Here is a 21740-nt window from a genome sequence, read left to right on the forward strand (position 1 = left end):
TCTAAAAATTAGTGCGAGGAAGTTTGTCGTTTGGCATTGCTGAGACGCTACCGCCTCATACCTCACATATATACACTATTTTATATGGCTCATAAGAAGGGTACTCCTGTCGCTGCTCCCACTTTTTTTGCTGGTAGGCTCTCTTATCTTTTCATGGAATTCTTGTTGAATTTGATGATTCGAAGTTTAAAGATATGATGGAAATTTATTTGTTGATGCAGATTCTAAAGATCCCAGCTTAAGAAGAGTTGAAAATTCTTTTCTTCTTGGACCTGTTCTTATACATGCAAGGTGACACTTTTTGTAGAATTCTTTGTACAGTTGAAGTTCTCTTCTTAGAAAAATCATTCTATTGGTCAATGATAGGATTCAATTTTAGTTCCATATTAGTAAAATTCCTTGTTCCAAAACCAATTTGATTTTATGAAGGCTTTCTTGGTTCACCAAAGGAAGATGCAACTTCCAAAATTTGAGAAAGCTGTTTTCATGTTAGTGTAAAGTGTAAACATGTTATTGCTAATGTAGAAGAAATTTGTACAAAAAGAGAGAAAAAAGAGGATACACTCCAGTATGTATCAGAAAAGAAATAATAGGTTTTACATCTTTAAAACTTGCTGAAAAATTTGGGTTGGCGGCCCAGCCCTTAAACCCCACTTGGGAGATGTCCCTTAGAACTCTACCGTTGACATTTGATGTGCCCTTTTTTTTTTTTTTTTTTTTTGCTATGTTTCGCTTGAAGCACGTAGGATACCTCACCCTTGCACTTTTCAGATGACTAACATAATGCATTACATTTTTCCCAAAAATATTAAAAATGATTATCGGTAGCCTTTGTGTATAAGGATCTTGTGGTTTGCATATGTTGCCTTATTAGTATTATGCAGTGCATGGATTGAAGACCAATTATATTTCATCGTCTTATTAATATCTAAATTAAATTAGTAATAAGTTACTAGAGTTTTCTATTTGTTTTAGATCTAGGTTATTTAGATAGTTTATATGGAGTCCAACTAGAATTAGGAATATGTTTTATTATATACAGGCATCTAGGCCTTCATTGTAAGTTGGGTTTTATTGAATATTTACTCTAAGAGAATTGTTGTTATTGTTGAAGGTTTAAACCCTAGATTAAGGTGTTTATTTCATTAAACTCTAAGTTACATTGTTACGGATAGGTGTGTCCGTATTCGACAAGGATAGGAAGTCTCTGACATGCTAAAATATCGAAAATTGAGGTAATTCACATACAGCGTGTGTCCGATGTGTTTCCAACACGGACACGTGGATACGTATACGACTCGAATTTTTTTTTTAAATATTGCATGTCCATGTAACATAGATTAAACTTAATTGATGTTTAACCATTGTTGAAGCTTCCGCCAACAAGTTACATCAGATTGATTTCCAACTAAAGTCGTCAACCCAAACTGTGGTTTGCAATTATGTTGGTTTTTACTTTTTAGCTTTCTGAGGTAAGTCGATGTTTGTGATGCATGATCATTGATGACATAATGCTGATGTCATCTCAAACCAAAGATGGATGTCTCCTCTTTCTTATTTAGTTATTAATTCATGATTGGTAACTAATGAATAACTAGTTTCTATTTTATTAGTTTCTTATTTGTTTTTAGTAATAGGTTATTTAGGAGGTTTCTATTTATATTCCCATTAGAATTAGGGATAGGATTTATTATTTAAAGGCATCTAGGCCTTCATTGTTAGGTTGTTTTAATCGAATGTTAATTTAAAGAGAATTAAATTTAATTCTTGTTGAAGGTTTAACCCCTAGTTTTAGGCGTTTCTTTCATTAAATTTAATTAATGTTTAATCATTGTTGAAGCTTCCGCCAACAAGTTAAATCATGTTAATGGTGATGCTAGGAGAGTTCAGACAATGGAATAATAAGCTGAATTAGGATGGAAGAGGGTGGGAGAGGGTGGGAGAGAGTTATTTCATCTCTCTACTATACATGTAGGTGTCGATACTACATCCTTGGGCGTCAAGATACCCATTTTAAAAAACAGGAAGTAAAAGATACCCTGCCCACTTCAGAGAATATGTGGGATACAATGTATGATCTTTTCTTAAACCCAAAATAGTGAAAATACTTATAATATAAGATCTTTCCTAATACAAATGTATATCTTAACACATCAGTTAGGCAATTCATTTGTGCTGCCTATAATGGATACAAATGATGAAATAAAGAGTGAAAGTAAGACGAGTAAAACATGCAGTGATTAGAAAAGTTACGTGATAGAAATGTGCGGATGAGGGCCCTTTGCAGTGTAGAGAAACAGAAGGTCATTATTGTCATTCAAAGTTAAAAAGGAAAATGAAAGAAAACTTTGACGTAAGATGAGTACAACAGATTGGGAAATGAAAGGAAGCAAAATGATATGTGAACAAGGAACCTTTTGGGAATGGAGTGTTAGTAGCTCAAATCTTCGTTATGTGGAAAATTAGGACATTTATTTTTGTTTTTTTGTTTGTCTTTTCTGTGTTGTTGAAGATATATCTATAGACTACCAACTATAACTTATCGAATGGTGGAGGACGAGCGCGCTACAAATTGCGCTGAGAGTCTTTTCTGAATATGAATCCATTATTTTATTTATTTATTCATTTATCTATTACCATTTCCTGTTGTGAATATGCATTATTTGAGTCCATGTTGACTGTTGACTTGGGTTGCAGCATTGTGCCAGTTCGGGGATCGGATCAAGTGCAGCATGTCTTGCCTAGGGGCATTTGGTTGCGTTTTGATTTTGACGACCCACACCCAGTAACTACATCTAACCACCTAGATCCAGTTTGCTTGACTATTGGATCACAGAGTTTCAGTTCATTTGTTGGTATTATTTCCGTATATGCAGGACTTGCCAACACTCTACATGCAAGGCGGATCGATAATTCCTGTTGGTCCTCCTATGCAACATCTTGGTGAGGCAAATCCAGCCAATGACCTATCACTCATTATAGCTTTAGGTGAAGATGGTAATTTTTCTTCACATGAACCTTGTAATGTCCTTAGTCCAATGGCTCGTTGGGGCATAGTCTTCAGAGGAATTTTGGTTATCGTTTTTCGTTTTTCAGATTATTGTGTAGATAAGTGGTCAGTTAGCTTGAGCTACCCAGGTATAGGGCACGCAAGACTTTAACCACTAAAACATTTTAAATAAAGTCTAAACAGGAACCTACTTAAAAGTGAAACGATAGAAAGAATGGAAAGGAGTAAAGGGAGTGGATGTTTAGCCACCCATTTCCTCACCACCATTGCTGACTCCATGTTTATTATACGCTTGCATCACTCCCCCTATATTGAAGAAAAAGTTGTCTAATTGCAGAAGGATAAAAATTAGAATTGTTAGAGTTCCAAGGGACAGCTCCGGAATTTTCTTAGGAAGTTTCTATAATCTAAAACCCTGTTATTTTCTTATGTATATTGGAGTGATACAAGGCCAAAACAAAGAAAGGCCGTATTCTCCTTTTCTCTCTTATCTCTGCAAAACTTCTTCGTCATTGGCTATAATATATTTTTACTAGAAGAACATCTCTTTGCAAAAAGAATAAAAATCAGAAAAAATATCTCTTTGCAAGAAAGCTTGTTGAGACAGTAGTTAGGGGCTCATGAGAGAGACAATTGTTAAGACTATCCTGTCCACATTAAACTTGAAGGAATATGTGTTTGCCTGCCCATCATGGAAAGCTTTCTGATTATAGCGCCATCGGTGACACCCAGCCAGAGGTGGCAAGCACCCGTTGGTGCAATAGAAGACAACTTCATATTTGTACTTGTTCTCAAAAGGAAATGAACGTAGACGCGCTTATCAACCTCCTCTGTGCTACCATTTTGTACCAATGTATTTTGAAAGGAGCAGGATTGTCTTCTACTTTCACCTCTAATTTCCACATTCTCCCTTAGAACAATATTCCGACTCGACCCAACGTGGTAATAACATTGCACAATTTAGGAGCTTATCTTATCAACCAAGGCTGTATTATTTCAGTGGTCTAAGAATTTTAAAGAATTTAGGAGGATTGCTTCTGAGTATTTTGTGCTGAGGTGGGATAAGCTTTTGTATTCGAATGTAGGATAATTTTTGGTTCTTGGGTTAGCTTCTTTTGGCTATGTTTTTTGTTTTTCTTTTACTGTTTCCTTTTGTATATTTGTAGGCTTCCTCGGCCTATTTTTTTTTTTTACTTTTAACTGAATTTAACCGAGCCAAAAAAAAGTATAAAATAAATAATATTGCACAAATTACCACCAGAAGTACAGCAAGTGCTGAAACATTGTGATGAAGTCAAAATTAGGATCGTGTGGGGGCAGATTGGTACCGAAAGAAAGTAGAATTATCAGTTTAGGAGCATTAGGAATGGCCTATAATGTATGATCATGCAAAACATAGAAAGTTATCTGCTTGTTCTTATCGCTGTTTATATATGACTGTACATTTGGTTTGGTATTGGGTGTATGGGGTCTTGGGTTTTGAGTCCTGGTCCTAGTATTAGCTTCTGCTAATTCTAGGTGCTGTTGTAATTTCTTAATTATATCTAAATACAAAATGACAGTAACAACAACTTGACAGTAGAAGACACTTCTAACAATTGACAGTAGAAAACTTAGAAGTTTATGTGGTAGAGCCTCTGCTATACTGGAAAGTAGTAAATGTCTCTTGGTTTTGTGAAACTTACAGCCTTGAGAGCGTGTTTGATCACGCTGGACAAAGTATAAGTTTCCTGTTTCCTTGAAGGCTGAAGCCTGTTCTATAGTCTTCATCGATGCATTTAAGTATCCTGTGACAGACTGTTCTGCAGTTTTGTTCAGGTCAACTGGAATAGAGCGAACTTGTTAGTGTGTTGAAACGAACCTTTTTTTTTATGGATAAGCGAGGTTGTTAGAGAGGGTCCCCTACCCCTTTTCATTAATAGAAAAGCTTGATTACATTCTCAGATACGAACTTAGAAGCTTCTGCTTTAAACTTATGCACCTGCATAATTAAGTCTGCTTATAATCAGTAGGATATAGTTTTTCTAAACTCACAAGTGACTCATGCCTTTTGCAGAAGTATAACTAATGGGGGTGTAGTTCTTTCTATAAAAGGATTTACTTTCCATGTAGCGCATGCCTCGACATTATTTAGCAGTATAACTGATTCCTTTTGTAGGGAAAGCTGAAGGTGTTTTCTTTGAAGATGATGGGGACGGAGATGAGTTTAATCAGGGGGAATACCTACTTACTCATTATTTTGCGGAACTTCAATCTTCAGTTGTTACAGTAAAAGTTTCCAAAACTGAAGGATCCTGGAGGAGACCTGTTCGCCGTTTGCATGTGCAGATTTTACTTGGTGAAGGTGCTATGGTATGTTTACTTTCTAGATGTTGGATCTTTTAACATGAAATGCCTAAGCAAATTAATGTAGTCCAAAGTCAAAATCCAATTTTCGTTATACAGGTTGATGCATGGGGCACTGATGGAGAAGTGATACAAATTATGATGCCTTCGGAACCAGAGGTCTCTACTCTAATATCAACTAGTGAGAAGCAGTACAAGACTCGTATGGGTAATATTCATACTAACAAACTTCTTTAGTGGTACCATGATACTTTACGACAGTGCTACCAGTTAATGGTTCATACACAAAATTTTAAGTCTTTTACTTTCAAACCTTAATAAACTTTTACTGGTGAGGACGTTTAGCAAGGTGGTGGGGAACAAGTTAGCAGGAGGGATTATAATGATATATATACTGGTGAGGATGGGGATGCAGCAGGGGAGAATGGAAGCTAATATTGAGATTCCTAAGGCTAGCTGTACTCTGGGAACTTAGCAGGGTCTGGCGTGTGGTATATTTGTATCTACTTTAGGTGGGCAATCTGGGGTGTTTCATGTACGGGGTTATGGGCCTTAAGACATTAGTTTCTTTTTATTGTCTTAAGGTTGGTGTAGTATTTTTGCTATATCAATAAAAAAGAATTATCTATCAAAACAATAAATAAATACTCACTCTCGCCCTCTTCCCTAGGACATAACAATCTATTATGGGCATAAACACAGTAAAAAGGAAAAAGTTTTATTTTTTATTTTTTATGTTTTCTTGGCCTTGTGTCACTGATATTATCCTCTTCATTTCCAATTACCTGACATCACGATCCATCAGGTAGTTCAAGTATTTGTTCTTTTAGATAAAGAAACACACTTGGTATTGATAACTTGATGTTAGACATCTCGAGTATTTGAACTAATTTTTGTGGGGGGTGGATGTTGATTGGAAAAAGTTACAGCTGGGTTAAATTGGATTCTATCATTATTATTATTTTTTGTGGTATATTAGTCGAAACCTGAATGCCATATTTATTTATTTACTGACACTAATTATTATGTTTTCTATTCATTAAGTTAAAAATAGTTATTAAGTTTCTGTCTCACAAGTAGGTTTTCACTTGCAGAAAGTGCTAAGCCAATTCCAGAAGTGGATGAGGTCTCTGAACAGAAAATAGGGGAACTATCAAAAACTCCTATTGAATTGAAAAGTGGTGATTGGCTTCTCAAACTTGTGCCCTGGATTGGGGGTAGAATTATATCTATGACACATCTTCCTTCTGGTAATATTGATGCTATTTGTGGTGAAATACTTTTGTTTAGTATGAATGTATAAAACTTGGGTGATTATATTTTTGTTTCTATTATGTAACATGAAGCAAAATTATATATTTGTTGTTGAATAAGAGAAGAAGAGAGAAAAGGCTATACAGCCTTAATTACTTTACGCCTTCTCACACATCTATATAAGAAAACAGTAGGGTTTACATAATAGTAACATCCTAAAAAAACTTGGGTGATTGGGTCAGGATGGGCCTGCAGCCCCTGCCCTTAAATCACCTCGTGAGATGTCCCTTAGAAATCTAACAATGTATATCCTATGTTCTAATACGTATATACTATATAGTAACAGATACATGGATCAGCATATCAGTGTTCTAGTCATATATATACTACAGACACTGACACTAATAATTTGTCTCTGTTCTGACTAGACAGTTTTGAACATTCCTTAAAAACTTCCTGCAAGATTAGCTGTCCAGATAATTGCTGGATAATTTTTTTAAAAATAAGTTTTGTACATGCGGTTTCTGGATTCTAGCGTGTGAAATAGTGATCTTGAAATCAGTGAGTGCTTTAGTGGGACTGGACGTTAAAATTGTTGGTTTCCAATTTTCGATGTGCGCTTGAGTCAGTGGCAGGAGCATATAGATACATACTTATTCTTATGAGTGTGTCAACATATTTAAATTCTACCACCACCACCAACGCCACCAGTTGTAATCTCTCTAGTGTGATAAATGTAATATTTAGATCCTGACCTTATAATCGAACTGATAATTAGGATACATACACAAATAAAATTGTAGAAAAGTTGAAAGTTGTCATTTCTTATGTACATATGAAATGAGTTACCGACTAGTGCTGCTTCGAGTGTTTTAAAATAAGATTTTGAAAAACTGGAAGCTGTGTTGCTTGTGTTTAAGAACCTGAAGAACCTCTCATAATTGTCAAGTAAGTGTGCCATTTAACTGTGGACTAAATGTGTTTAGTAACTTTATTTATTTAAATCATGAGAATTGATTCCTGATGGTTCCTTTCTATCAGGGACTCAATGGCTCCATAGCAGGGTTGAAGTGGATGGATATGAAGAATATGGTGGGGTCGAATATCGATCTTCTGGCTGTACTGAGGAATATGCAGTAATTGAGTGAGTTAATGAACTTTGTTTTTTACTTTCATTCAACATATAATCTGTAATTAGAATTATCTTAGTCGTACACCTTTGTATACAATATCAAAATAATAAGGCCACCCCACATAGTGGTTGCACATCCCCTGCACATGTGGGAGGTTGTAAGTTCAAAAATCCTTAGTGGCGCCTAGAAAGTGTTCTAGGAGTTAATTACTCCAAGGCCGAGTAGCCTTTGCGTAATGTGCAATGATGGCTCGGCTTGTTCGATATGCTTCAGTTCCAGTGTCCTGTTGACTTGGGGACGACGAGGCTGCTTAGGTGGGCCTTTCACCATTGTGAAAGAAAGTCTTCATAGAGCTACATGGCCATTCTGGTGGAGGCAATGTGGATTGCTAGTTGGCAATGACCGCTGAGGATAGTCTTCGAGCCACGTATTGCTTGAGCCAATGACGGCTCGCTGTTTGATTTCTCGTCGGGGCTGCTGATGATAGCTTATTAGCGTTTGTGTCTACTTGGAATAAAGTTATGATAATATTCAACATGATAGTAACCATAACAAGAAGAAAGCCATATAATGCTTAGCTTTCACAGAACAATGTATCAGTTTGGTGTAAACGTTAGTGGAATAGTTTAAAATCTGAAGTAAATGCAATCAGACGACCCCAATTCATTCGCAGGTATATGTAGTTCAGGACTTCAGGGTCCAATTGTGGGTTCTTGTGCTGTCTTCAGAGAGGGCGCCAGTGTGCCACAAACAAAACAAACAGAACACAAAACATTTGTACTTTTGAAAGTAGTCAAGTAGCTGCAAAATTCTTGTTTCTAAATCAATTTCTTTGTAGATTTCTTCTTAAGTTTTAACACAAAAGGAATTTGGGTATTTTTTATTTTCAATATATCATGGTTCTACTCTTATCATGAATTAGGATGGGAACCAAGACTGCAGACTGAGAGGATGAAAGAATTAATGTCCCCTGACATCTATTACCAAAAATCTTTCTACTTATTTTCTTAAGCATTTTTGTTTTAACCCTGAGCATAAACTTGTGTCCTAGCTCAAGCTTACTCGCCAAAATATTTATGGTGGCAAACAAAACTGGTTAAATATATGTTTGATTGGATTTCATTCCAAAATGTTTTAAGGCAATTTCTTTTGCTATCTTGTGAGAAATAAATTCTGATTACTGGTGATGGTTCCTTCTTGTTGTAGGCGAAACCTTGAGCAAGACGAGGGGAATGAGTCTCTTAAGTTGGAAGGGGATATTGGTGGTGGATTGGTGCTTCAACGTCAGATAGCAATCCCTAAAGATGATCCCAATGTGTTCCGAATTGACTCCGGCATTTTAGCTAAAAATGTCGGTGCTGGTTCTGGTGGATATTCAAGGTTTTCCTAAGAATAGATGCTTTAATTCTTTTCTACAGTTACTACAAGTGTCTGTTATTAAACTAAATCAAACGCATTCGTTATTCTGATTGCTGAACTTTTCTTATTTTGTTGTACAGGTTGGTTTGCTTGCGAGTGCATCCAATGTTCACCCTCTTGCACCCCACGGAAGTGTTCGTTACATTTGTTTCTGTTAACGGATCCAATCACGAAGTATGGCCAGAGTCTGGTGAACAGTTGTTCGAAGGGGATCTTCGGCCTAATGGTATTCTTTTTTCCCTCTCATTATTTCGTGTTGTTTCTGTTAAATCATTCCAATTGTGATGTAATCAATAAGAGAATTGATATATTGAAGGGGAGAAATTGATAATCCATCAATTGTTTTCACCTTTTGTTGGTGGAAGTACATTATTATCTCGACATGTATTGTCTTAATTAGTCTTTTTGCCACTGAAATGGAAAGTTCCCTCAACGACTGATATATTTTTATGTGTGGCTTAAGATACCCGATATGGGATTATAAATCTCAACACGCCCTTTCATGTGTGGCAAATTTTTAAGCTCAACACGTAGAGAATTTTTAAGTGGGTGATGTGTAGTGAATGGGCCCTTTGGGCAAGAGAAATACCTTGCTCTAATACCATTTTAAGTTTGGGCATCCAACTTAAAACCAATTGGTGGTACAAGGAGAGGCCCCAAGACTTACATATTTTATGTGTGGCTTAAGATACCCCATATATATGATTGTAAATCTCAACAGATGTCATGTTTTATATCTAAGTTACATTGACATGGATAAGTGTGCCCATACCTGACACGGATACGGAGTGTCTGATATGGCGACATACCAAAATTGAGGTATATCACATACAAATGTGTCGGATAAGTGTCCGACATGGACACATGGATACATATTTGACAGGGATTATTTTCAAAATATGGTGTTCAACATAGGTTTATATTTTTATTCCCCACTCATGTATATCGGCTATATTTTAGATTTTCAGCCTGAGTATATGGAAAAGCTGCATAAGCGTGTTGCAAGCGTGCGTGTGGTTGTGGTGTATGTGTGTTACTCGAGATAGCTTATTTCTCTTCTGCGGTAATTTTGTGTTCCAGGGGAATGGATGCTAGTGGATAAGTGTTCGGGTTTGGGTCTGGTAAACCGGTTCAATGTCAATGAGGTTTACAAGTGTTTGATCCACTGGGGAACAGGGACGGTTAACCTGGAGCTGTGGTCTGAACAGAGGCCAGTTTCAAAGGAATCACCTCTAAGAATCTCCCATGCGTATGAAGTGAGAGCTATTTAGAGGTTATGATGATGTTTACTTGCTGGCTAATTTTATAAATTCCTGTCATTAATGGCAACCATGACCAGGGAACCATTACATACATACCCTATGCTATATCCTCATGTTACATAAGGAGGTAGCTCGAAACGTGGCATATTATATGGGAGATGGCTTCTTAAGTTAATGTTGCAAGTCCTTGGGACTACCTTCTCGGAAGAACGAGGTGACCGCCTTGTAAACATCTTCATGAATTATATACCAGCAAGAGTGGTAAAAAGAGCCCTGGAAACCATCTGGCCCAGGAGAACTATCCTTATTAATGGAAAAGACGGCATCTCTTACTTCCATTCTTGAAGGCATAGAACAGAGCATCATATTATCTTCAATGGTCACTAGCTTAGGCACGAGCTCCAAGAGTTCTTCATCTACTTCCAATGGCCTAGCCTTGAAATTATCTTCATAATAATGGACACTGTAGTTTTGAATGTCACCTTGGCTAGTAAGCATTTCTCCTTCTTCCGTTTCTAACTCTGTAATGATTGAGTGAGCTTTTGATCTTGCAGTCTCTATGAAAGTAGGCAATATTTCTCTCCCCATCCGTTTCCTATTTAGCCCTGCTCTTCATACGCCAGAATTCTGCTTTCAAATAAGATATTCGTTTAAGTGCAATTCCTTGCTATGTACTAACTCAGTCAGAACTGATTCCCCAGGTCTTCGTCAGCCAAGGCCTGAACTTCAAAGAACTCTATTTCTGACCTCCTGATTTTAGTATCCATATCCCCAGAAACTGTAATATTCCAGCTTGTCAGAACCCCCTTAGTATGTCTGAGTTTTGTGCTAATCTTGAAAACTCCCTTTACACTAAATTTGAAGTTTCTGGGCATTAGAACGACATAACATTCCACCAAAAAATATTTCACTATTGAAGTATAAAATATAAAAATGAATGAATATAGATAAAATTCACCATAAAGGTCTTGACTGCAGGTTTGTTTAAGGTGTCAAGTTAAAGCTCTTCGAGCAAGCGGGGACCAATCTATTGGCTTCGAAGGCCTATATGACTCATCAAACTGGTTTTCTCGATGTAACAAGTATCTGAACGATACAAACTCAGAGCTTTGCTCTTTATTCTCAGAGTTGACGTTTTAGCCTATGCCTTGGCAGAGTTAGTATATAAGATTTTCAACAAAATCAAGCTGCCGAAGAAGCTTAAGAACAGATTAATAATCATTTAATCCTGACTGACCAGGTTTGCTTTCGAGTTTTTACTGTTAAATTATTCTTATGGAAGTACACAGTCTACACACAAAATCTGCACACACAGGTAATTAAATGCACACATATCAACAGATAAAAAGGGTGAAAAGGAATCACACAACATGAACACTTGGAAGTTTCAGTTTCAGTTTCATAAATCAGGAAAGAAAGAGCAGCTCTGCCGTTTCGCTCAAGTTGCACCTAAAGATCAAGGTTACCACTTACCAATCAATTCCTTGAATTTCTCTGTTCTACTTCCGAGTTTTAACCTGGAAAGTTATGGTATTGGAGGAAATGTGGACAACAGTGTACTTCTGTTTAGACATAACCACAGCAAATAATAGATTGGCAGGAAGTCCTTGAGAACCAAAACATTTTTTTTGTGAAACTCTTGCATGATCCTTAGTTATATAATAAAATTAGAGAGGAACTCTCCATCATAAATACAGAAGTTACCAGCGCCATTGTTTTTTGCCCATAAAGCTAGCCCAAGGGCTTGACTATGACAGATATCCGAAGTACTTCTAACTAAAAAAAATGAGAAAGATGCAGCTGTCATCCGTATGTTGCCCACAATCTGCCTCCATTTCCAATCACATGCTGATGTCTGGGTACCCAGCATATTTGAGATTCTGAGAACCAAAACTTAAAACTGTCACAACAGTTATTAGCATTTTGGTTGACAGTAAAGTTTCTAAAACATGATTCTTAGATGGTAAGACAAGCCGAACACAACATTTTCAACATTCTGCCAACTAGATAAAAAGCACTAAGCATCTCTTACCTCTTTGCATAAATTTGTAAACGAACATACTACACAATCAAAAGTTTCTGGTGGTTTTGCATTTCGTTACTTTCGGGTTTTAGCTGATTTCTGATCAAGTGACGCCAAGTATGGACCAATATTTCGTAAGAGTTCAGGTATGCAGTAACCAATTAGTAACTGTTATAAAAATGTACCTCGTGTCCAGAAACGCAGCAACAGTAATGCAACGTTAATGAGTGGAACCACCTTTCAAGTCCTTGAATGACCTCTTTTGTAATTTGAACTCTAACCAGGAGGACACTCATGCAGCTGGAAGGATACCAACCACAACCATTAGTAACATCGACTACAGGTGTTTAGAGGTAGCCACCGCAACATACAATGCATCGGCACAGGTTCCCCGAGAGCCAAAGCCATTTACTGTGGAAACAATATTAGCATTACGGTACACAGTAAATTAAGACCAAAGGGCAAAGATTTTCAAGAGTTTTTAAATCATGGTTCTTGGATGATAACACAACAATTTTCAACATTGAGCCAATAGATGAAAGTATCACAAGCAAAATTTTCTCCCGGTTTGGATGGGCAGCCACTGCATATTCCTTTGTTCGTGGCTCGACTCTTTAAATCCGAAGCATATAGTTCTTATGCACAATCCATCTCGTGCACCATTCTACTTTGGTATGGCGACTCTCTAAATCTTGACTCTTGAGCACATGCTTCTTATGCACAGTCCATCTTGTGCACCATTCTACGTTCGGTATGGTGAAAAAATTTCACATGCTCACTTTCCAAGACAATGACAAAACAAAACATCTTTAAAACAGATCTGCTTTCAGCATCTATTTAAAAGATTTCACGACTGGCAAATTCTAAGGTAGAATTCCAAAAAAATCGATTTAAGTTTAGATGTTTTTCACATTCACAAGCCACATTCTTTCTCAGTGAAGAGGTTTGTACTCAAGTACACTGACTGAAGGGTCTACTACCTTATTGTCTCGTATACACATATCAACATTCATTACCCAATGACGGTTTTCGTTTTATCTTTTTTGGTTATTCTGTGATTTCCGTCATAACAGTGGGTTAGCATCTTTGTCTCCTTCAATATCTAGAACCACGGTTTGAAGATTTTCAGAAGTTCCGAAATCTGGAATCAATATGGCAATAAAAGTCTTAAACACAATATACATTTCATCAAAATTCAACCCTACTGGTGAAAAACATCTTTCCAAAGATGGTTGCAAACAAGAGATCCCACAAGATCGACTGTTCCATGACAAGTGAAAGAAATTGTCTTCAGATATCCTTGTACGAGTACTATTAAAAGCATATAAGATTTCTAGAGACCAAGTCCTACAGTACGACCATCTCGTCTTCGGAGTCCAGCAGTGTATTGCTTCTCTAAATCCAGCTGGAGCTGCTCCTGCTTTTCTGCCTGAAGAAGTCCACCGCTCTCCTTGGTGTCTGGTTTCTGTTCTGGTTTCATTTCTCCCTTCACACCCTACAATTGGCCATAGGCACCAAGGCAACCTCAGACTCTAAAAATGTGTTAGTAGGGGTCAAGACATTCTATGCACTCAGCAATATGGAAAGAAGGCATGTATAAGATATGAGTTGTAAACACAACCTGACCAACAAAGCAACCAAACAAAAATGTGAAATTAGGTTCAAGGTGCGTACCATGAGCTTATTAAATTTTTCCTGACGTTCTCGGTCTGAAAATAGCGGCACGTCCCAGCGGTGAGCCGGCTAATATGTGGAAGGCGACGACACGCAAAAAAATGGACAACAGCAATGACAGTTAAAGGAACCCATTACAGTGAATTAAATTTGGTTACAGAATTTAAAGAGAAACGAAAAATACCTCTTCTGCAACAGCACTCTTTTTGCTTCCCCAAAGTAGTTTCTTCTTTTGATCAGTAGACATATATCCACCACCAACAAGGTTTTTATTTACTGCATGTTTTACAAGGTAAAAAATATATAAAAAACTACCAGATCTTTTTCTTTCCATTTTGATTTTTCAAATCGATTAGATATTAAACAAAGTTGAGAAACAGGCTGCAACCATGCACATGTCTTAGGTACTACACCTAGTTATCCTTGATTTTGAAGTTTTGAGTTTTAACCATCTAGCAGTATGTAAGAAAACAACAATAAAAGAAGTATATTTTATAATTGATATTACCATAAAATGCAATATTATTTGCACTTTTACTTAGTGTAAGTAAGACAATACGTTTATACCCAACTAAGTATAGTCCTATTGTGAAATTATGAGAAGCCCTCCTCTCCATAAGCAATGTGCCTTTTGGCCATCTTCACTGCACCACCACCACCTCTAACTCTTTCCTTCTCCATCTGCTCCTCCAGTGAACAGAGCTGGATTGTCTTAAAGTCATCGTGTCAGTTGCACAGAACCAAACAAAGTGATATGGTGTGCGTTCTTTGTGACCGACAAAAACACGAGCCCAATATTTTTCTAAAAAAGAAAATGCAATATATATATGGGAGAGTTTAGTTTTGTGTGGCTCGTGGGGTGATAATAGTGTGAGGAGAGATGGAGATCGTGGACAGGACTATCTGGTGGTGAAAATAGAAGATAGGATATGGGCACGTTAAATTGCTCTACACTTCTGGGCTTCTGGCTATATTATTTGGTTTACGTAAGGGTGGTTTATTTGTGCCCATAAAACTTCTAAGCAAGTCAATATCTTCCGGCTAGATATTGACTTGCTTAGAAGTTTTATGGGCACAAATAAACCACCCATACCTAAACCAAATAATATTAATCTATACAAACAACAAAACCTAGCAAGGATTGCTGGATCAGAAAACATCAATTGTTGAGAATACCTAACTCTGCAGCTTTCATAGCTGCAACTTTGGCAGCATTGAAATCTTGAGCAGTTTCTGCTTCATTTGAGTTAGCTTCCACAGGTTCTGGAATCACTTTACCAATAGTCTCCTGAGGGTACTTAGAACTCGGAGGCCTTTGAGCGGCAGCAAAAGTGGACTTTGAAAGGGTTTGTCCTGAGATACATATAAAGGGGAAAATTTTATTAATGGAAACTCAACAGCAATAGACGACTTTTCTTCAAGCAACAATTTTTCCCAACTATATCCATCTATTCAATTATAGAAGATCAAACTGTAAGAGCAATATAAAAATAATAGAGTGCTCACCATCTTTCCCATTGTATCCATCCTTGACTGCATTAGGCAATTTCAACTTTTTGGGTGAAGATTCATTATCCTCACTGAAACAACTTTTTTTATCAGGATATTGGTCATCGCCGGCATAGCTTTTCCTGTTTCTGAAGGTACTACACTCTTTTTCATCTTTTTCTCTCCAGTGTCTGTCAGACTCCCAGGCATCACTTTTCCTCTTTCCCATTGTGTCACCTTTCTGCCCAACCAGGTCCTTCATGTTGCTCTTCTGTGTTTCTTCTCGGCGACTCCTGCCACTCTCCCTGGCTGCGTCTGAGTGTCGTCCATGTGCTCTGGCTTCTTCAACAGAGGATGTACTGTCACTCTTGTCATCTCCTAAACTCTTAACAGAATTCTTTGTCTCATCTCGACCTCCTTCAGACTTCTTATGCCTCTCCCTCTCTTCAGACTTAGATTCATCCACATATGAGTTAATATGTCTTCTACCTGATGTCGCTCTTTCCACTGTGGAATCTTTGTCCTTGTGTCTCTTTCTCTCAACACTATCCTTATCCTTACCTCTATGTTCTTCATCATCAGACTTTTCTTCTGCATATTTACCAGTACTCCAACCAGCTACCTGCCTATCCTGATCACTTCCATGTCTACCACGGTCAGAATGAGTGCTACTCCTTGATTCTCGACCAGACCCAGAGGACCTATGATAACTTCTTTCTCCTTCATCAGCATACTTGTTATATCTGTTGAAGTCACCCTGTCTACGGTCATCATGGGAACTCCTATAGGAACGTCTGTCAGAATACCTGTGAGAATCACCACCTTTATCAAATCGATTACGACCAGAGTCCATATCAAACTCCTTCCCAATATCACTTTTTCTCAGGCGATGATCAGAAATTTGTGTGGGGTCTTCTCTAGAAAAATCTGGATCAGGGCTTCGTCTGTACTTTGGACTTCCTGTCAAAGGCATATATTATTCATGAGTTAGCACAAGAATACAAATACCTAAAGACACAAGCTGTGTGTTCCCACTTCATGACGAACACAATAAGGAATAAGACTTCTAGCTTAAGAATATAACATACAGAATACGCTAGTCTAGCAATTGTTGTAAAGTCCTGCCTAATTCATTGCCCCTATTCTTATGAAATAATTATCTTTTTTATTTGCTAGTTGAGTTAAAAAATCCATTAAAAATCAAAGAAAAGTTAGAGTGTAAGTGGCAATGCTGTGTGCATTCCAGTTAAGACAGCATGTGTAACGCCCCCAAACCCAACTACGATAGACAAGTGCCAGAGCAGTCAAGTAACCGGTTTACAAAATGAAACCATTTCACAGGTGATAACTAACAAATATAAAATAAAAACAAAGTGTCGAAGCTCTAACCCAAATAATGTCTCAACTCGTCTCTGCGCATGATCAAGTATAAAACACCTGCAAAATCTGTAAGGGCGTAAAAACCACACGCCCAGCAAGTATCATCTACTAACAAATAATTTTTTTTACTTAAATAAGAGGAGAAAACATGGAACAAGAGAATAGCATGTAACTTAAACATTTAAAATCTCTAAATCAAACTTTCCATTTAATACTAACAGTGAATCCCACATGTGAAAATAATGCAATTAAACCAAAACTACATTTTATTATAATCTTAAAATTGGATCACTTATTTTAAATACAAGCAGGAATACATGTGAAGTAATACAGTTGCAAATAGTTAAGGTAAATGAATTAATTGAGTTATAGTTGCAGACAGAAAACCCAAATGAGACCATAACAATTTCAGTTAAAGAAATGAATAATCGAGATAACTTATTTAAGATAAAAAGAAGAGATACTTGCCTGATCTATAGGAGATAAACAGGAAGAAACAAAAGAGCTAAAACAAAGCCCTTGGAACCTTAAAATGGCTTCTCTTTGTTTGAATGGGCTATTGGAACGGACCTAAAGTTTCATTAACCTCAAGGCCCATGCCAAAAAGTAAGACTTGACTCATTGCACTCTCAATGTCCCAATGGAGTTATGGACGGATGACGGTTTGAGGCTTTGAGCTATCTGGTAAGTCGTCTTGGGATTCCTGAAGCTACTGTGAACTCCCAACGTTCTTTGATGTCGAAATATATGGATGGATTCCTAAGTTGTGTGGAAATTGTAAATCTTTCGGGCACTTTACATAAGAAAAAGAGAAAGAAGTAGTGGTTGACAATACTCCGATTCAGCCTGAAAGTAGCTCTGCTTTAGAACAAATGATGGAGAGGATTTAACAGCCAACTGTGATTTGGGTGTGAATACTGATAAGAAATTGATCAGAATACAGACAACTTCAACACAGGAAGCAGAAATGGTTATGGTTAATCCAAGAGTAACAGAGCTCCAAGTGGCAGCTATTAACTCGTCTGAGACTACAGTGGTGGATTCGGCTTTGAGTTTTGTGATCCCACATATGTATACGGCAGAGATACCAATTCCTTTTGTAACTGACCCGAGGGACAGAAATAAAGAGATGGAACAGAGTACAGCTATATTTGGAGATAGTACAAGGAATTGAATCAGATATGAGCTTGAATCACATAATGTATGCAATATGACATTGAGCAGCATGAATATGTTAGTTTAAACCCCAATCAGAGTCGAGTATTTGAGAAAAAGGTTCCACGTGACACTGTGTGGATTCTCTGCCAAAGTGATTTTGTCAGTTAGGTTACACCAAACTGTAGATTGGAGGCTCGAGGCTCATGAGGAGGACCAGCAGGGAAAACAAAGCCAATCATAATTTTGGCACATGGTTTGCTGGAATTCATCAAATCGTTTTCACATGATGAAAGAAAAGGAAAAGAGAAAGAATAAATGTGTAATGTTGATCAAGGATTTAGGTGTGCAAGTTTCTGGGAATGTGGGGTACAATGGCAATTTGGTATGCATGAAAGATCTGAATTCTATTAGATTATGATCAAAATTTTGTTACCATATTGTCAGCATGAGCTGTAAATAGTAGATTGATCTCGTTAGTATATAGGATGATTTAGTTTCCTTATTCATAAGATTAGATTTAGTTTCTTTCTTTGTAAGATTGTTTCCTCCTGTATAGGATTGTAATCTCTCTATATATTGCCTCCATTTTGGAGAAGAATATATCATCATATATGTAACCACCGAAATCATATTCTAACATGGTATCAGTAAACCAGTCGAATCAACCACCATCCACCACCAGCCGAATCATATAATTTTCTTTTTCGAATTAACCGAATCAACCACCATAACTCATGGTCGAATCAACCGTACGTACCCCGAACCCACATATTATTATCCACCAAGACAATTCTGCTTTTCCCACTGGTATCACTTTGGATGAGACCAATTATTCATTATGGTCGCAACTCATGGAGATGCGTATTGGCGCTCACAACAAGGCTGGATATCTCACCGGAGAAGCAAGAAGACCTGACCTCGGAGACTCCAATCTTGGAACATGGATTACAGAGAATCACAAAGTCAAAAGTTGGCTTATTGATTCAATGAGTCCATCCCTGATGCAAATATTTATCCGTCTCCCCATAGCCAAGGATATATGGGAGGCTGTATCGAACACCTTCTATGATGGATCGGACGAAACTTGTACCTTTGAATTGAATCAGAGATCTTTTTCTACCAAGCAAAATAGTCAACCATTATCTACATACTACAATGAACTGGTTGCTATTTTTTAGGAAATTGATCACAGGACTATCTCTTAGGAAGGAACAGTTGCAGGGGTGGTCCAGTTGCATTCTGCGATGGCTAGGCTTCGAGTTCATATTTTTCTAAGTGGACTCGACTCCGACTTTGCTCAGGTTCGTGGAGAAATCTTACGAATAGATCCAAAACTCAATTTGGAACATATGTATGCATATGTCCGAAAAGAATTTCAACAGAGATAAACAATGGGAGGCTCTCCTCTAATCTCTGAGAGCTCGGCTATGTTGGCTAACCAAACTCGATTTGGACCTTCGTCTAAAAACCGAAACACTCAATCAACTGGAAAGTATGGCAGCCTAGTTTGTGCTCACTGTGGGGAAACAGGTCATTCGAAACAACGATGTTATGAACTCATTGGCTACTCTGAGTGGTGGGACTTCACAAAGAAACCGAGAAAGAAGATTGCAGGGAAAGCTATGGTGGCATCTATGGAGGAAGACAATTCACAGCCTACAGCAAATGTTGCCCACCCAGGTATTGTTGGTAATGCATCCGTTTTTTCTAAAACTTCTAAGAATAGTGCTTGGATTATTGATACAGGTGCATCTGATCATATGACAAGGGACTTAGGTTAGTTACAATTTGTTCTCCCTTCTCACCAATCTGTTTCTCTACAGCGAATGGTAATACCTCTCCCATTACTGGAGAAGGCTATGTCATCTTGTTTAATAATACTCTTACATTAGATAGTGTCCTTGTTGTTCCATCCCTTGCATATAATCTGTTGTCTGTTAGTCAAATTACCTCTACTCTTGCTTGCACTGTAACTTTTTGGCCGTCCTTTTGTGTTTTTCAGGACATTCTAACTCGGAAGATTATTGGTTATGGTGTTAGATGGGGTAAAATCTACTACTTGGAGTTGACAGAAAGTGGGGGACCGAAATTCAGTCAGGCAAACCAAACTAGTAGCATAGATAAAGCTCGAGCCACTATATGGTTGTGGCACCGGAGACTAGGACATCTTTCTTTTGGGTATCTTAGAAAATTACAACCACATCTTTTTTCCGTTCAAAATGATTTAGTCTTTCATTGTGACATTTGTGAACTAACTAAGAACCATCATATTTCTTATTTACCAAGTTTGAATAAAAGTTCAGAGCCTTTTAGGGTCATTCACTCTGATGTTTGGGGTCCTGCAAAAATCCCTTCTATCTCTAAATCTCATTACTTTGTTACATTTATTGATGAGTGCACTAGAATGACTTGGGTGTCTTTGCTGACAACAAAGAGTGATGTCTATACAACATTTCAAGAATTTCATAAAATGGTAGACACTCAGTACCAAAAGAAGATTCGTGTTTTGCAATCCGACAATGGTACTGAGTATGTAGCTACATCCAAACTTGTCAAGTTTCTCAGCCACCATGGGATTCATCATCAAACCTCTTGCACTTATACTCCACAGCAAAATGGATTGGCGAAACGGAAGAATAGACAAATAATGGAGATTGTTCGTGCCTCTATCTTTGACATGAACATGCCTCGGTTCTATTGGGGAGAGGCTGTGAAATCTGCTGCTTACCTCATTAATCGAATACCTTCCCGAGTGATAGACTTTCAAACCCCCCAACAAAAGATGCATTTCTTACTTTCAGTTCCTCACCTCCCTAACCTTGAACCCCGAGTCTTTGGTTGTACTGTATATGTTCATATCCCTAAAGCTCTGCGAAGTAAACTTGATCCATGTGCTAAATGATGCATCTTTGTTGGCTATTCTAAGTTTCAAAAGGATATAGGTGCTATGACCCTCAAACCCGAAAATTAAATGTGACTTTAGATGCCTCTTTTCGGGAATTAGAACTTTATTACTCCAGGGGAGTCTCAGAACCTTCTCCTCAAGGGGAGAGCTCTAGTGATGAGAATGTGCTACAAGAATGTGGCGGAGGAGATGAGTTTATAGAGTTAGAAGAAGTGAATGAACTGGTTGGGGTGATAAATTAGCAAAATGAAAATGAGTTGTTACCATGTCTGCACTATTAACTGAAGAATCGACCCAGAATGTTCTTCCTCAGGTAATCTCGACCCAGAATGTTCTTCCTCAGGTAATTTCGAATCCCATGTCTGATGAGTCTGATAAGTTGTCTGATGTGTTTGATGAGTTGAATGAAACACATAATCCCATGCCTGATGTGTCTAATGTGTCTGATGTTCCTAAATATTCACAAAGATCAAATAAGGGAGTCCCAAAGAAACAATATGAACCTGATCCTAAAGCAAAGATCAAATACCCAATTAGCAATCATGTGTCTTTCCATAGGTTGTCAGGATCGTATGCACTTGCTATTAATCAATTATCCACTGTATCTATTCCTAGTAGTGTGCAGGATGCATTGACAGATCCGAAGTGGACAAAGGCGATGAACGAAGAAATAGAGGCACTACGAAGT

The 21740-nt window shown here is 37.6% G+C and overlaps 2 protein-coding genes and 1 long non-coding RNA gene across 6 annotated transcripts in view; 1 reads left to right on the top strand and 2 right to left on the bottom strand.

The window, feature by feature from the left end:
• Positions 1–11009, top strand: part of HGL1 (heteroglycan glucosidase 1) — a 35767-nt gene extending 24758 nt beyond the window's left edge. Inside the window, exons 13-23 of the mRNA XM_086571523.1 lie at positions 13–133; positions 222–291; positions 2698–2785; positions 2877–2997; positions 5169–5362; positions 5456–5564; positions 6451–6606; positions 7652–7754; positions 8950–9123; positions 9243–9388; positions 10243–11009. Of these exons, the coding sequence (XP_086427649.1) occupies positions 13–133; positions 222–291; positions 2698–2785; positions 2877–2997; positions 5169–5362; positions 5456–5564; positions 6451–6606; positions 7652–7754; positions 8950–9123; positions 9243–9388; positions 10243–10433 (1473 nt within the window). The 3' untranslated portion in view covers positions 10434–11009. The remainder of the gene's footprint in view (positions 1–12; positions 134–221; positions 292–2697; positions 2786–2876; positions 2998–5168; positions 5363–5455; positions 5565–6450; positions 6607–7651; positions 7755–8949; positions 9124–9242; positions 9389–10242) is intronic.
• Positions 11010–12037: 1028 nt separating this feature from the next.
• LOC147488252 (uncharacterized) lies at positions 12038–13055 on the bottom strand. Its single transcript, XR_015201448.1, has 2 exons — positions 12633–13055; positions 12038–12304 (listed from the first exon to the last, which is right to left on the bottom strand). It is a non-coding gene; the product is annotated as an uncharacterized LOC147488252 (long non-coding RNA).
• Positions 13056–13316: 261 nt separating this feature from the next.
• On the bottom strand, positions 13317–18490 carry LOC147488253 (uncharacterized). Of its 4 annotated transcripts, none has more exons than XM_086571525.1 (7): positions 17458–17557; positions 16999–17055; positions 15628–16569; positions 15298–15474; positions 14306–14397; positions 14122–14190; positions 13317–13979 (listed from the first exon to the last, which is right to left on the bottom strand). In XM_086571525.1, the coding sequence occupies exons 2-7, from the start codon at positions 17027–17029 to the stop codon at positions 13512–13514; spliced, it is 1779 nt and encodes a 592-aa protein (XP_086427651.1). In that variant the 5' UTR covers positions 17030–17055; positions 17458–17557; the 3' UTR covers positions 13317–13511. The 4 variants fall into 4 exon arrangements, with proteins under 4 accessions (XP_086427651.1, XP_086427650.1, XP_086427653.1 ...); XM_086571527.1 differs by having other exon boundaries at positions 13578–13942; positions 17458–18490; XM_086571524.1 differs by lacking the exon at positions 17458–17557 and having other exon boundaries at positions 16999–17438.
• Positions 18491–21740: the final 3250 nt, after the last annotated feature.

The sequence above is a fragment of the Coptis chinensis genome, chromosome 7 (assembly GCF_015680905.1).
Source record: "Coptis chinensis isolate HL-2020 chromosome 7, ASM1568090v1, whole genome shotgun sequence".
Lineage (NCBI taxonomy): Eukaryota > Viridiplantae > Streptophyta > Magnoliopsida > Ranunculales > Ranunculaceae > Coptis > Coptis chinensis.

Bases quoted from the DNA above. Each gene is read 5' to 3' on its own strand.
- LOC147488253 (XM_086571524.1), bottom strand. From the start codon at position 17,170: ATGTTTAAGTTACATGCTATTCTCTTGTTCCATGTTTTCTCCTCTTAT. The intron at 15,475-15,627 runs GTGAGCACTCTA...TATGTATCTCAG, and splicing joins TGGATACAATGGGAAAGATG to GACAAACCCTTTCAAAGTCC. The intron at 14,398-15,297 runs GTATTCTCAACA...TAAAACATGCAG, and splicing joins TATGAAAGCTGCAGAGTTAG to TAAATAAAAACCTTGTTGGT.